The sequence below is a fragment of the Mercenaria mercenaria genome, chromosome 19, assembly GCF_021730395.1.
Source record: "Mercenaria mercenaria strain notata chromosome 19, MADL_Memer_1, whole genome shotgun sequence".
NCBI classification, from domain to species: Eukaryota; Metazoa; Mollusca; class Bivalvia; order Venerida; family Veneridae; genus Mercenaria; species Mercenaria mercenaria.
In genome coordinates this window covers 9,532,644-9,548,804 of record NC_069379.1, presented here as the reverse complement: position 1 = coordinate 9,548,804, position 16,161 = coordinate 9,532,644, and the positions used below count along the sequence as shown (strand labels likewise).

The window sequence follows — 16,161 nt, the reverse complement described above, 5'->3', positions numbered from 1 at the left end:
GATTTGAGCAGGTGACCTAGTTTTTGACCAGACATGACCCAGTTTCAAATCTGGCCTAGGAAACATCAAGATAAACATTCTTACCAAGTTTCACGAAGATAGGATCTTAAATGTGGCCTATAGGGTGTTAACAAACTTTTCCTTTGATTTGACCTGATGACCTAGTTTCTGACCCCATATGACCCAGTTGCAAACTTGGCATAGAGATCATCAAGATAAACACTCTGTGCACGTTTGTATCAAATCAAAGCATAAATGAAACCTCTATATGGCTGAAAGGGCCAAAATAGAAAATTTTAACTCTAGAACCCATGATGGGATCTGAACAGTTTTCGAAAGGAACCGAGATATTATGCCAATACAAGTTGTGTGCAAGTTTTATTAAAATCAATTGCAAAATGTGGTCTCTATCTTGTTCACAAGCCAAAAATAGCAAATTTTGGTCCTTTAATGGGCCATAACTCTGGAACCCATGATGGGATCTAGCCAGTTTTCGAAAGGAACCGATATATTATGCAAATACAAGTTGTGTGCAAGTTTTATTAAAATCAATTGCAAAATGTGGTCTCTATCGTGTTCACAAACCAAAAATAGCAAATTTTGATCCTTTAATGGGCCATAACTCTGGAACCCATGCTGGGATCTGGCCAGTTTTCGAAAGGAACTGTGATATTAAGCCAGTACAAGTTGTGTGCGAGTTTGATTAAAATTGGTTCCAAAATGTGGTCTCTTTCATGTTCACTAGAAATTGTGAATAGACGGACGAATGGCAATCACAAAAGCCCACCCTGTCGTATTGAGCTAAAAACATTCGCTTTTAATAGAAATTCATGCGTTTTTTTCTCTCCATGCCATTGTTTACATATGCACTGATTTAGGGTGTACAGGATAGCTTTGGTCATTTTTTCAATTTAAAAAATAATGAAGCCAGAAAGTGACAGAAAGGTGAATTTTCAAGCGCATTCCAGCTCATTTGTTCCTATTGTCAAGATATGTTATGACATTGAAGTTTATAAAAATGTAAGGGGCGAATTGGAACTAGTTAATAATATTTTGAAATCAGCAAGTTTTTATGGAATAAATTCTTCCTTTTTCAAATACGTGTACATATTTTGAGAAGAAAAGTTTTACCTGAATCATTTAAATAACACATTTTTTTGTAAATGTTATAATGTATTACATGTTAAAGTAATATTTTCATCGAAAATAGCTGAGGGTCTTCATTATTTTTCAGAATTTCACACTTTTTAAAGATGTTTGTCCATTATTTTTCTATTGTCACCATGCCTGGGAAGTTTTAATATCTTTTGTTCAGTGTGATAGATAATGGAAACAACTCTTTTAATAGACAACATGATTGAGGACTGAGATCATTAACATAAACAATGATAAAGGTAGGACGTTTTTCGTTATATGAGCCACACCATGAGAAAACCAACATTGTGCCTTTGCGACCAGATAGATCCAGACCAGCCTGCGCATCTGCGCAGTCTGGTCAGGATCCATACTGTTCGCTAACAGTTTTTCTAATTGCAATAGGTTTTGAAAGTGAACAGCATAAATACTGACCAGACTGCGCGGATGCGCAAGCTGTTCTGGATCCATGCTGGTCGTAAATGCACTATGTTGGTTTTCTCATGGCGCAGCTCATATAGAATATAATGTTTTGTTGCCACTACTGCTATATAAAATGACGGCATAGTTTTTAACACTTTGTTACACTTGCAACGTAATAACAAAATAATGTATAAATGTCTATTCATTGTTCCATCTCTTGAGTTGGAACACTTAGAATGGGTAAGTCACACTTGACTGAGTATTGACCTTGAAAGCTGTTGTCAATACAAGCTGGCCAATCATACTCCGTGACCTTAGAAATAACCTCTGACGTTTAAATTATTCTTTCCTAATTGAGGCGACTCTCTGGCTGAATGCGCTCTGCAGATTACATATTACTAAACCCCGGGATGGAAACGTGGAGTTGTTGAAACAAGCCAAACATCTCATTTGTCACAAAGGTTAACATACGTCGTTACCTTCGAATGCATGTTTAATAATGTGAAAACAAACCCCATTGCGACCCTCTCATTGTGCACAACAAATTTATGAATCAAATGCCCGAATGTTTAGGACAGATACTACTAAATTACAGCCATGAATTACTTGATTAATGATCGCTAAATTTGTTGTGTGCGAGGTCAAAGACTTTAGCGCATCAAATCATGGCGGCCCAAATCACTAGTAAATTAGGATCCCATCACAAGCTATTGAAGGGATGAACATTTTTCAAAAAGTAACTGATTAAAACCAAACACTTGCATATAATATCCATTTTACATGTTAGAAAAAAAACACCAAGTTCCGTAAAATATCCACTATTCACTTTTAATTGTCCGCTATATCATCTCTATAAACTTCTCAAAAAATCTACACGCCTGTACGATTTTCCAATAACACGTGGACATTACGAGTTTAAATCGGGTCAACGTGTACAGCCAGTGTTTCTTAACTGCCGTATTTACTCAACTAAAAGTGGTAACGGATTTACTTTGTTGTTGGATTTAACAACTTATTTTAGCGTAATTACTGTGGAAACAGCGGACTTGACATTTTTTTCAGGCAGTAGAAAACAACATAGACCTTTTTTTCAAAATTTTAGTTTTTTTTTTTTTTTTTGTATTTTGGTGCAGATATAAACGCCCCCTTGGTGCAAATGTAATGCCCCCGGGGCCCTTAAACGTGGGTTATGGAATGCCAATAAGGTAGAATGGTCTTGTCATTGCGTCCAATCCTAGTGTTCCACACACTGATGACCAATATTTAAAGAAGAAATTGTAACCAAAATTTACAAGATGATCATTATATATTTAAATAGATGTGCCCTAGAAAGAACTTTTGCTATGCTTTAACTTGTAAATATTACTGTTTTGGTTTCAATAATTATAAATATGTTATGTAACATCAATAAAATAATTAAGTGTTATCACTGATATAATTAAGTGTACTGTACTGGTTCGAGTCGTAAATTCGGCCAGGTCGTAAATATTCGGCCACCCACTTTAAAGCTTGTTTTCGAGCCAGATGCTTGAGAACGCACCTGTGTCGTCACAAGCACCTGTGTTAGCAACAAAGTCGGCAAAAAACAACAAGTTGAGGTGAGTAGAAAAAAGTTGTCCTTCCCTAAAGTTGTGTACTCTAAAAAGCAAATATTTTGTCTCGCGGATGAAGTCATCGTGCGCGCTCGTTTATGCTGCGGCCCGGCAAGGGTTAATTCAAATCTAAACTTTATAACACGAAAAGAGCATGTGCTAACTAGTATAAAACGCGTTTAAAACAAAGTAAATGAATATATAGTCCCTCAACGGCATTGAATTTCCATGTCTACGTTGTTTTTTCACGTTGACATCATTTACTTTTGAATGATCCTTTTCGGGGCCGTAAAACATTTATGCTTTGCCACGGAACGCGCATATATAAAAAGGTTTTATAACAACCCATGAACGGGAGAATCTCTTTAATCTCCTGTTAAAACCCCGAAAAGTGACAAGAACAGCAGTTTTATGCTAGAATGTGATAAACAGTGACGTAAAAATTAAACTACGTCATGCTGGAAAATGTTGAAAATATAACCAACTTTATGTCTAAAAAGTGGCCGAATATTTACAACCTCTAGAAGTTAAAATGTGGAGGCTAAACCTGTTCATTATTTTAAGCGCGGTTTTATTGTTTACCATACTGTAAACGGCAGTTAATGATAACAATCGATGTTGCTTGTATTAAAGCACATATGGTAGAAATTTTGTACAAATCAATCGGATAAAGGAAGAAATATTTATGAAAAAACGCCAAAAGTGGCTGAATTTACAACTCGAACCAGTAGTCTTCAAACTTGCAGCAAAGTTTCCAAGAAACAACAATTAGCTCCAAAATGTAATTTCTTAACAAAATACTAGATTTAATCTATGTGGTATTGCTTTAAACTGGAGACAGGTTAAATTTATGCAAACTAAGCAATAATATATTTAATATATAAGAAGTGTGATCTAGATATGACGTTATTTGATACAGATACAAGGTGTAACACTTGCAACAATTTTTTGCACTGTAATCAAAACTACAAAAGAGTGGTGCTTGTTACTAATTGAAACATTTCTTACTGACCCTTTTTGACAGGAATGTCTCATGCCAAGCGTCTACTTTTAAGTTCACTTAGAATATCTTTTTTTTTCTATAATAATCCATTGTCTACATATGTATTTCTAGGCTTAAAGCCTGTAGGCAAATTATAGCTTACAAATGGCGATATTTGTTAAAGGGAAATAACTATAAATTACACTCCAGGACGCTGCTAAATCCCGTACCGTACTCGTATCGTATTTGTAATACTACTAGAGTATGTTTAACATTTACATAGTTATTACTGTTGCAAATGAAAAATGAAATAAGATTTCAATAATAATCCCCTTAAACTTGAATCTAAATCTAGTAGAGACGGAACTACACAGGCTTGTGTAGTTGGTTTCTAATAATTTCTTTTAATTATCTATATAATCTTCTTCTATATGTATAACACATGTATCAGTCTGTCATCATGTAAACTATGGTACAGTCTTTTTAAATGTCTCTTCACTTTACATGTACATACTATCCCTGAATGGAATATTACTGTATTATCTCTGAATGTCTCTGAACACATAAATAACTGTTTATCATCAAACCACTCAAGACGTGTAACATGTCCGGGTCTGAAACATACATAACAATAATAGTAAAAGATAGGTATGATATCAAACAGATATCATACAGATAATCATATATCATACATAAAATAGATATCATACATACAATAGATATCAATTATACTATAAACCATACCGCTTTACTTGAACATTTACATGATAGTAAGTAGAACCATTAATCTATCTGTTGTTCATTTAGAAGTTATCGGTTGTACATTAATTACACAACAGATTATAAATGATTTAAAAACAATATAAAACATATATCACATCATTGTTATCTAGTGGTCCAGTGATCTGTATAGTGGCCAATACCTAGTGTTTCAAGTAACTGGCAAACTGCACTGATCTTGACTTCAATCACTCTATTCCTTCATACTAAAACACAATATAGCATACCTTATTTGTAGAATAAACATCCACATTACATGTAACAACACTCTCCAGTCTCCTGTCTTCTCACACCTGTGCTTGTGTACCAACACCGCCAAGAGCTGTAACTGTGCTGTAATGTGAATAGTGTGATATTCATGCTAAATGTTAAAACAGAAGTAAATGGCAGTTGTAGATCTGCGATTACAGAACTTTACGCGGATTCCAGAATGACAGGAAGTAACGATATCAATGAAATATCGATTAACGGTGTTCTTATCTGTCACAATGTCATGTATGACCTTAAACTTCCATTATTTATATCCCAAATAAGAAACATAATGTCTTAATAACACACCATAAGGTTGAAGATACATTTACAAGTAACAAAACATAAAAATAATTAATTTCACTCCTCCGGATTCTGCATCGTCCGCCATTACTTTGTATGTGTATTAAGGCAATGAATCAAAAGTGACGTCGTTGTCATCTCGAAGCGTAAAAGAGAGCTCTAAACATAAGTGACAAAACTTCAGATAAATTAAGCATTAATTTATATGTGTAATGTTTCAAATGAAAGATCTTGATCAGTACTGTAACATAATAGTAATCTTAATCGACAATTTCCTATAGAATGTTTGTAAATCATGTATAAATTATGACTAAATTCATCCGATTTTTCCCCCAAATGTAATGGTTTCTATTGATGTCTATCGTGATGGGGTATTAGAACAATGTGTTAAGAATAAAATAAAAGCATTTTCACATCTGCGCGTGGTAGCGCTTTACAGCGCCCAGCCTCCAAAGTGGGATGGTGTGTACAGGCGATTTCGGCATTTTCCGTAAAATACCGTTTCCAGACGAACATGACCGAATGTTCATTCGTACATGATCGGTAATATCCGCAATTTGAGTAGCCCCCCTTTACTACTCTCTGCTCTATAAGCCGACACGGAAAAAATCACTACGAAATTTGGGAACATATTTCACAATATCATGTATTGAAAGGATATATTACGTTATCTTTATACACAGAATAGTTCGTTACTATTATTTCTATTAAATGTGGTATGCCTTTACGCATGACATTCCCTTATAGTTATTTGAACACACGTTTTACATTACATTTTCAACATTCCCCACCCACTATTTACCGTTCGTGGGTGCAAAATATGTGCCTTTTATATTTAAATAGCATGGCCAAATTAGGATTATGATGTTTTATGGTATAGTTTCAATGTATGAAATGTTGTCACTTGTGTGAAATAATGTGAAATTAGAAAAATTGCTTTGGCAGGAATATAACCCACACATTTTCCCCTGTCAATGTGGACATTGTACAAACTTTAGTACTTGTGTCACATGGTCAGTGAGGATATGTATTTGTCACAGGATCAGAAAAATATGCAGCATGACCAGGACTCTAACCCGGGTCCTTTAGCTTACAAGGTGAATGGTGTGAACTGCCAGGCTGCTCACACATTTTCTTGCCTGTTTATAAATTAATTCCTATACCGCAACACTATAGCACATGATACTGAAATTAATTGCATGATCCTATGTTCAGGGTCAAATATCACAGTGTGAAGAAAATGTGCTGCCTGACTGGTACTCGAACCCGAGGCCTTACCGTCTTTCTCGTGTCCTATGCTGTGACAAATTTATTAATTCTTACTTGTCTCTCACTACATTCTGTCACTTTTTATTTCATTCAGTACATGGAGAAAAGTTGTGACATTTTTATTTTTAAGGACTGACAGTATTATCATCATACATAGTTCAGAGTCTGAAGAAGAAGACGCTGATCATAATCACCATTTCAAGAGACAGAAAACGTGTGATGAGGTAAATAGATTTTATTTAAAAACATAAAAAAATTTAATGAATAAATTATAAACTGGAATTTTCAACTTCACTTTTTGAGGAAAAAAGGTCAAGTTTAAAATTAGTATTGTTATTGCTCTGTGTTATGCATTAGTTAATTTTTTTTGTCACAGTCCATTTCTCAATAACTATGCAATGTATTCATTTGAAACTTATAATACTTATTCACTATTAAAATGATATGCATTACAACTAGGTATGTAACACACTTGATTTGTATTTCCATAGTTATCTCCCAATGTTTTGACTTATCGATTTAATGCTACCATTCTGCTACACCATGCTATTTATATATAACTTTAAATTTATTATTTTTAGATTGTTTATATAATAAATTTCTTGTATTTTATATTATTAACTACTCTCAATGACTGTTTCCTGGTGTTCTGACAAGTACTTGCACCAAAAGAAGGAATCGTGAAGGTTGCGATTAAATTAGGCACACATATCAATGATATCATGATTCGAACCGGCAACCAGCGTGCTAGGATTTTGATGCTCTACTCCTACACCATGGTGCTAATTTATTATTTATGTAATTTGAAAAAGAAATATGTTAATAAATTTAATTTTTCAGTCATATGTAGACAGTGATGCAACTACACTGCCACCAAGTGACAATGAGACTCTGCCGCCTGCTCTTAAGGTATCATTAGTGAAGAATATATTAAGTGTATATTTACAAAACTGCAATAATCTTCAACATTTACTTTGTTTATCACATGGATTGTAAGAAGAAACAAATTATGTTTTCTACTAATAATATTACCTTAGTTCTTTATAATAAAATTACATTACATTTTAAATCATATATTATAACATCATGCAGGTGTGTTCATACTTTTTTTTCAGTTGTATGTGGATGTTGACAGTGATGTGACTACATTGCCACCAAGTGACAACGAGACTCTGCCTCCTTCTGATAAGGTATCATTTGTGAATAATATGTACATGTATATATATATATATAACCTTAAATGTCTATTTAAAAAAGTGCAATAATCTTTAACATTTCATTTACTTTCTTTATCACATGGAATGTAAGAAGAAACAAATTATTTTTATATGAATAACATTACCTTAGTTTTTCATTATGATACTACATTAAATTTTAAATCATATATTATAACATCATGCATGTGTGTTCATACTTTTTTTCAGTTGTATGTAGATGTTGACAGTGATGTGACTACATTGCCACCAAGTGACTACGAGACTCTGCCTCCTTCTGATAATGTAATCATTTGTGAATAATATGTACATGTATATATATATATATAAATAACCTTAAGTGTATATTTAAAAAAACTGCAATAATCTTTAACATTTCATTTACTTTGTTTATCACATGGATTGTAAGAAGAAAAAAATTTTTTATACAAATAACATTAAGTTAATTTTACATTCAAAAATAACATTGAATTTTAAATCATCATGTATGTGTGTGCATGAATTTTTTTTTTCAGTTGTATGTAGATTTTGACAGTGACGTTACTACATTGCCACCAAGTGATGATGAGACAAAACATCCTTTAGATCTGGTAACATTAAAACATTTTGTGAATAATATTTATTTATTTATTGATGGATCTCTTGGACACATTACTCCCTGTCATAATACCTTAAAATTGATATATAGAGGTGTGACCATGACCATCACTGTGATCTTATTAATTTTTGACCATTTAGCAAATTTTCCAATTTTGGACATAAGTTTTTTATTAGCTTAGCTGTCACAAAGTGAGCTTTTGTGATTGTGTGGCGTCCGTCGTCCGTGCGTGCATAAACTTTTGCTTGTGACCACTCTAGAGGTCACATTTTTCACGTGATCTTTATAAAAATTGGTCAGAATGTTCACCTTGATGATATCTAGGTCAAGTTTGAAAACTGGGTCAAGTGCGGTCAAAAACTAGGTCAGTACTTCGAAATATAGAAAAACATTGTGACCTCTCTATAGACCATATTTTTCTATGGATGTTCATGAAATTTGTCATAATTTTTATCTTGAGGATGTCTAGTTCGTGGGGGGACAGGTGAGTGATTCAGGACCATAATGGTCCTGTTGTTTCTTTATCAATAGTTTCCATATTAACACATTCCATTTATTTCCACATGTCCTTTACATTAACTTTCATGACATTCATTGTGATATTTTTCTAGGTCAAACTTTCCTTTTATTCCAATGGGGGCATTTTTGTTTCAAAAGCACATCTTGGTCATAACAAATTAACAGTGAACTTTCAGCCATGTAACATTATGTATCTGTGTTAATATTTTATTTTTCAGTTGTATCTAGATCTTGACAGTGACATTACTACATTGCCACACAGTGACGATGACACACTACCTCCTTCTCATGTGGTAACATTTATGATTAATATGACTTCTTTTTAAAAGGCTGTTATATAGTGATTACATTAACTTCAGTGCTCAAAGATACGAATTTAAATGATTGCTAGCCCACCCGCTTAGTTCAATGGGTAAAAGCATTGGTCTACGGATCTCGGAGTCGCAAGTTCGATCCTAGGGCGGGGAGTATTATCTCCATGACTATTTGATAAACGACATTGTGTCTGAAATCATTAGTCCTCCACATCTGATTCATGTGGGGAAGTTGGCGGTTACTTGCCGAGAACAGGTTTGTACTGGTACAGAATCCATGAATTTTGGTTAGGTTAACTGCCCGCCGTTACATGACTGAAATACTGTTGAAAAGTGGCGTTAAACCCAAAACAAACAAACAAGCAAAAATGATTGCTTATAAATGAAAATATATGTGACTAACATGACTTTGTAGCTGTCTGGCATGTTTGTTTTTACACTATAATATAACTGAGAAAAATGTTTGTCCTGAGAACGCTTCGAACCATTCTTTATTTCTTTAAGAGGGCACTGTCATGATGTCATAACAGCTACCTGTACTGCATTTATATATGGTGAATATCCTTAATTTAGAGCAGTTTATAGAATTTGTTCTTTGTACTCTACACATTGTAGTATATGAAGCATCATTTTAAGAATTTACCTGTATGCTCTATCAATTTAAAACTATTTATTGCATTTTTAAACGCCCAAAGGGACGTATTATGTTATACCACCAGTGTCCGTCTGTCTGCCTGTCTGTCCATCCGTCCGTTAGCAATTTGTGTCAGCTCTGTAACTCTTGAACACCTTGAAGGATTTCAAAGTAACAAAAAAAAAAAAGGTCCACCTCCTATTTTCATAATTATGGTCCCTGAAATATTAAAAAATGTACATTTTCACATTGTGACACACATAGCTCAAAAATTATATGATATAAATGTTTGAATATACCAATAGGTGGGAAGGCTCACCCTGTGTCCTACAGTGTCATTATATTTATTTTAAGCTTTATTTTTAGATTGATTCACTGGAATTGGAGATAAATTCACAGTCTCTACAACTTTCTGACACACTTGATGAAGTTCAAAGTACCTTACTGGAAAGCAGCACCTTGGAATTGTTTGTTGAAGACATACCAATTCAGCCTTACAGTGATACCCCAGGTGAATTAGTTTTTACTAAAACTGAAATCTGTGAAAAAGTCAAGGATAAAAAAACCCAAACTACTCAAAAACAATCTCATCTTACTTTGGATAATATTTATACAGGACACTGTGTGCTTTGGGAAAGAAATAGTGTGGCAGTTCAGACTCTTTGCACTTTCAAAAATTCATAAAATGTCTTCAGTTGAAAAATACGATATTGTTAAGAAATACACGGATATTGGAAAAACAGAATGCTTGAAATGGCTTATGTCATTAGCTCCTGATAATGTTAAATTGAATACATTAGAACAATCTTTGGCAAAGGTAATATCTGATTACAGAAAGATAAACAAAAGTAAATCAAAGCCTTCATACCAGAAAAAAATAGAAGAATTTAATAAAGAAAAATATGTGTTTCCAAGAAGTATTGTATTTAAACCAAAAAAAACACAAAAGGAAAGGGAATCAGAAAATATTCAGGATATGTTCACAGCAAAAAATGTCATTCATGGCTTAGCAAATGACCTACAGACAGCTAAAGAAGCAAATTTAGAATTTGATAAAGAGAATAACAATTTGAAAAGTAAATTAAAATCAAGACTTTCCACAAAAACCAGATTAACTAAGCAAATTGAACAAAAAAAAATATACAAGAAACAAGTTAAACATCTTCAGAAAGTAATTGAAAATAAAAACCGCCAGTTGAAGCAGTTACGAGCTGCCAAAACATATCTGACACACAAAAAAAATAATGAAGAAAAGAAAAATTGCATAAAGACTGATCAAATTACATTAATGAAAGAACAAATAAATAATATGAAGACTGAAATAGAAACTTTGCAAAAGGAAAATAGAAATTTACAAGAACAAAATGAATATCTGGATAATACTCAAGAGAAAGATGATGTAATCCTTTATGATAATGACTTTAAATGTTTCAATGCAGCTACACAAGAGTGTGTATACAGTCTGTTAAGACACAATGTGACAACCAGCAATGTTTCTGCGGTTATTGAATCTGTTTTAAATCTGGCTGGTTTGAAAGCAAACCGACTTCCATCAGTCTCTACAGTAAATAATATGAATATTCAAAGACTTATTCTGTGTCAAAAACAAATAGGAGACATTTTACCAAGTGAAGAAAATTTATGCTTATTAAGTGATGAAACATCAAAATTTGGGAAAAAAATAGAAGGTTTTCATATAAGTGACCAGAAAGGACATGTTTATGTAATTGGTACAAGACAGATGGTAACCAAGTCTGGACAAGACACATTAAGTGTTCTACAAAATATTTTATCTGATATTGACTCTGTAAGTAAGTGTAGTGATAATGACAAAAGTAAAAAGATTTTAATCAACATAGTTTCTACAATGTCAGATAGAGCAGCAACTCAACAAAAATTCAATTGCTTACTGGAAAATTACAGAAAAGAAATTTTAATGGAACAACTGAGTGACCAATGGAATGAATTAACATTTTCAGAACAATTATCTTTATGCAATTTAAATAATTTTTTCTGTGGACTGCATGCATTGGTGCATATTGCCGCAAGTGCAAGTACATGTATGAAGGTAGTTGAAGATGCCTTTTTTGACCAGTCAACACCGATATTTGATCCTGCTTTTAAAAGGCCAGGTGAGGCAGGTACCCTTAGGCTTATAAGGACAGCAAGTAAAGCATTTTCCTGTGGTGGAGACGAAAAATGTGGAGCTTATGGTGCATTTAATGTATTTGTAAAAGACTTTTTAAAGGAGAACAATCTATACAGTGTACCAATTAAACGATTTCATGGAAATCGATTTAATATATTGTTTGACAATGCAGCACAGGTCTTCTTTATGAGCATTAAAATCACAGAATATTTAAGTGTTGATGATTCAAATAGACTTCTGAAGTCTGTCAAGCATGACATTCTTATTCCTGAATTTGTTGCAGGATTGAAAGCACTAGGACTTGTGTCCTATTTGATAACCTCGCCATTGTGGTCTTTCATTGAAAGGAAAGATGTACACATTATGGACAGTTGTGACTTTTATTCAGATTTGCTTTTGTATATAGACAAATGTGTTGTCAATTTACCTTTTTTCATAGAAGGAAAGGTTCTTCTTGAAAATGTGTGTCAAGACCAAATAAATGCTGATCGAGTTTTCAAATGTCTTACCCAGTCATGGGAACATGATGCAAAGGTGATTATTATTTTAGAGTCACTTCTACCAGCAGTTTCAGTAACGCTAAAACGTCTGTTCGCTGACTTCATTGAAGATGGGAAATGGACAAATGCAGATGAATGTTTAAAAGAGAAAACAAAATCTGTACCAAAGCACAACAAGTTTTCTGAATCCATATTTGGTCATATTGACAGACTTTTAAGAGAAAAACCAAATATTTCAACAATAGCTGAGGAGGCATACATTATGTTTGTACATAATAAAACAAAAGAGTGGATAGCAGAAATGGATCCAAAAAGAAAGAGCCAAATCTTAACTGAGGCAAGAAAACAAGTGAAGGGAACAAGGTTACTATTTAAGAAAAGAAGAACTGAAATAGAACAGAAGAGGAAAAAACTTCTAGATGAGAAGTTTTTAGAACTAGAATTAAAAGAGAAACGTAAAGTACAGAAACTGGAAGAACATACTGCAAACATTATAGAATGGGGACTATGGCAAAGTGAAAAGCAAGTGGACAGCAATCTGTCATTATACACAACTAAAAAAGAAAAAATGGCTGCTTTGAAAGCACAGCTTAACTTTAGGAAGGATGTTCTGCATCAAAGTCCCAAAAATGAGGAATTGAAAAACATATATCGTGTTACTAAATCAGTTAATGGAAGGAGGATACCATTGAATGAAGAGGAGCTCGCAGAGAATGTTAAGTGCTTAATAAGACAAGCACTAGCAGCTCCCATGCAAGACAATGACATAATACAACTGGTTGGAATGGATATATCAATGAAGTTTGAGACAGACACTGGCAGCAAGTGGTTCACAGGCTATGTTATATCTAAGGTACAGACAAACTGCAGGAGCACAGCACACAATTTGGATTCACTTTGGATGGCACATGTTGAATAATTTATGCAACAGTTCTGACTAAAAATGGAGAAGGAATATCGCAGTTGTGTAATTAAATGAAACTTACATACAATATATGCTTTAACTAAACATGGAAGTGGAATATTACAATGATACTAACATACAATATGTGCATGTTTTTAACATCTTTAACATATATGGGTGATTGGAATGTTAGATTTTGGATTAATATCACATAGAATTATGAATTATATACTACTTTATAAAATTAATATTTGTATTTTTTAAATAAAGCAATATTTCTAAATTAAAATACTATAGTTGAAACATAAGATAATATTATGTAAGATATAACTATAATAATTAGTTTAAATAATAAAAAAAAAACATTTGAATAAATTTACTTTTTACACACTTGTATGATATATTTTCATTTTTCTGTTCATTAACATAATGTGTTTCTTCATTAACAGGTTCCTGGATATCCAAAGTGGTTCAATGTGAAGTTTGAAAATGATACTGCTATTTACACATACGAATTGATGAACGATTACAGCAGTGGAGACCTGAAAATCCTTGTCTAATTAAAAGGTAAAAAGATAAAATATGATGATTATTTATTATGTGCAGAAAATATCCCATTTGTAATCACACTTGTCCGTCACTACCCTCATATACTTTCTTTAACTAATTATTATTCAAAATTTTTTCTGTACAAACATTACTTTACTGTTCAAACTGTTAGAGCTATATCTATATCTTGATCATAGATAAAATTTTCATTAATATAAAGGTTCGGGGTATGTGTGGGATGGGAGTATGTAACACAGTAATACGGTTTACAGTATATAAATATCAGTATGGTCCATAGTATTGTCATCCAAAAATGAACTCTTCTTTATGAAAAAGAATATATGTGATAATTTTTAAATAATGAAAAATTATTTAACTACACTATTTTATCCAAACCCCGCAAAAATGATCTAAAACAGCATTAAAACAATATTTGTTGTCTATTTATGTTAGATTTCATCTAAAACTAATCCTAATAACTTTATAATATAAAAAACAGCATTCCTTTCCAGTATTTTTGCACTTATCACATAACACAGACTTTGACAGAATTTTTTTTTTAAACTGCAAGTATTTTTGTGTATAATTTTTTTTTTATAACACATTCAAGTTTATAGACATTATCACTTCATTTTAATATATATTATAGTGATTATATTTAGATTTTATTATTTTTTTTTATAATTTAAAAAAATCCTTTGTTATTGCTACAGGAAGAATGCGAAAAATGAACGAATACAACAATATCAACCGAACTAGAAACAATACAAATCAATCGATACAATGTAATAACATTATACGAACCCAATTCCTATATCCATATAGACCATACAAACTTATAAAAGTAAAACACTTGTTAAACCACTTTTCCTTGCTAGCCAGAAATTAAACATGGCGGTCTCTACCGCAAACCAAGATCACGTGACCACAAAACAACCAATACTCCAATCTTATTGGACGAAACAAAGTGAAACTAGCCAATCTAAAAATAATCAGTTCGTGGAAATGGTGACAACATCTCACCTTTCTATACTTTAAAGGCCCTATGCTAATAAATAAATAAAAGGTTTAAAGGCCCATGATGTTGACAAATCTGAAATACGAGATGAGTTGAAATATTAAATGTTCAACATAATGCAAGTGTAAAAATGACACTGCTACATAAATGGTTCACGGCGCCACAATTTTCTTGATTGCGAAACGCAGAAATAATTAAGAAGCACCAAATTATAAGTAAGGACCATATAGATCGACATAATTTCCTCACATAACTGCTATGTTTCGGTAAAAAACTTTACTAATGCAAGAAAAAAATCAAAATGCATATTTTCTTTTAAAACCAACTTCAAAGAAAATCAAGTATCAAGTAGAAAATATTAAATAATGATATATTTACTTAAGCTACCTTTGATAATTATGTTAACATATGTTACAATTTCATAAGCTGTTTCACATCATTCTTATAATTCATCATATCAGTTTAGTTAAATGAATGATATTGCGATAAACCTCTAAAAAGTACACCGGCTATAATTCCACAGAGTCCGGCTATAACAAAATCCTGGGGAGAACCCAGATAGCTCTACTTTTTCTTCGAAAAATCGATTTATATCTTAAGTTTGAATCAAATCTTTTTAGTAATAACTGAGATAGAGAGAGCAAAAGTGCATCACAGCTTGAACCAAAAATTTTAATAAAAAGGGGACATAACTCATATCATGCTGGTGCCATTATTATAAACCTCGTGCCATATGATGCGAGTGACGAAGTGTAACAAATGTTTTAAAGTGACATTATGCGCATCTTATTGCACATAGTGCGTTTTTGGTGAATGTTTATTTTACGGTTGCTGTGCATTTATATGTGTTAAAGTAACGATAATGCCACATAAATACTTGAAGCTGATGCTTTAGAAATAAAGAAATCAGACTAATAAAATAATAGTTCTTTCTTCAATCTTCTACACAGTGATCTCCCTTACCTAAAGATAGAGATTTCTGAAGGTGAAGGGAAGCAACTCCTGCGTGCAGTTTGACTTTTCTTAAAAA

General features: G+C 32.7%; 2 protein-coding genes across 5 annotated transcripts in view; one reads left to right on the top strand and one right to left on the bottom strand.

Moving 5' to 3' along the window:
• The window catches only part of LOC123542148 (zinc finger protein 728-like), a 93,993-nt gene extending 78,940 nt beyond the window's left edge, over positions 1-15,053 (bottom strand). The window contains exons 1-3 of the mRNA XM_045327819.2: positions 14,918-15,053; positions 5,139-5,244; positions 4,162-4,745 (exon numbers count right to left, since the gene is read on the bottom strand). The gene's annotated coding sequence lies outside the window, so the exon portion shown is untranslated. The remainder of the gene's footprint in view (positions 1-4,161; positions 4,746-5,138; positions 5,245-14,917) is intronic.
• LOC123549148 (uncharacterized) lies at positions 5,771-14,497 on the top strand. 4 transcript variants are annotated; one of them, XM_045336998.2, is made up of 9 exons: positions 5,771-6,179; positions 6,863-6,956; positions 7,573-7,641; positions 7,848-7,922; positions 8,157-8,231; positions 8,462-8,536; positions 9,282-9,356; positions 10,378-10,522; positions 14,014-14,497. In XM_045336998.2, exons 1-9 carry the CDS (start codon positions 6,175-6,177, stop codon positions 14,049-14,051), a joined length of 651 nt encoding a protein of 216 aa, XP_045192933.1. In that variant the 5' UTR covers positions 5,771-6,174; the 3' UTR covers positions 14,052-14,497. The 4 variants fall into 4 exon arrangements, with proteins under 4 accessions (XP_045192933.1, XP_045192934.1, XP_053386893.1 ...); XM_045336999.2 differs by lacking the exon at positions 7,573-7,641; XM_053530918.1 differs by lacking the exon at positions 8,157-8,231.
• Positions 15,054-16,161: the final 1,108 nt, after the last annotated feature.

What these genes read in the sequence shown, in the direction of transcription:
- LOC123549148 (XM_045336998.2), top strand. An exon ending in CTCTGCCGCCTGCTCTTAAG is followed by an intron (nt 7,642 to 7,847) that starts GTATCATTAGTG and finishes CTTTTTTTTCAG; the next exon opens with TTGTATGTGGATGTTGACAG. An exon ending in CACTACCTCCTTCTCATGTG is followed by an intron (nt 9,357 to 10,377) that starts GTAACATTTATG and finishes CTTTATTTTTAG; the next exon opens with ATTGATTCACTGGAATTGGA.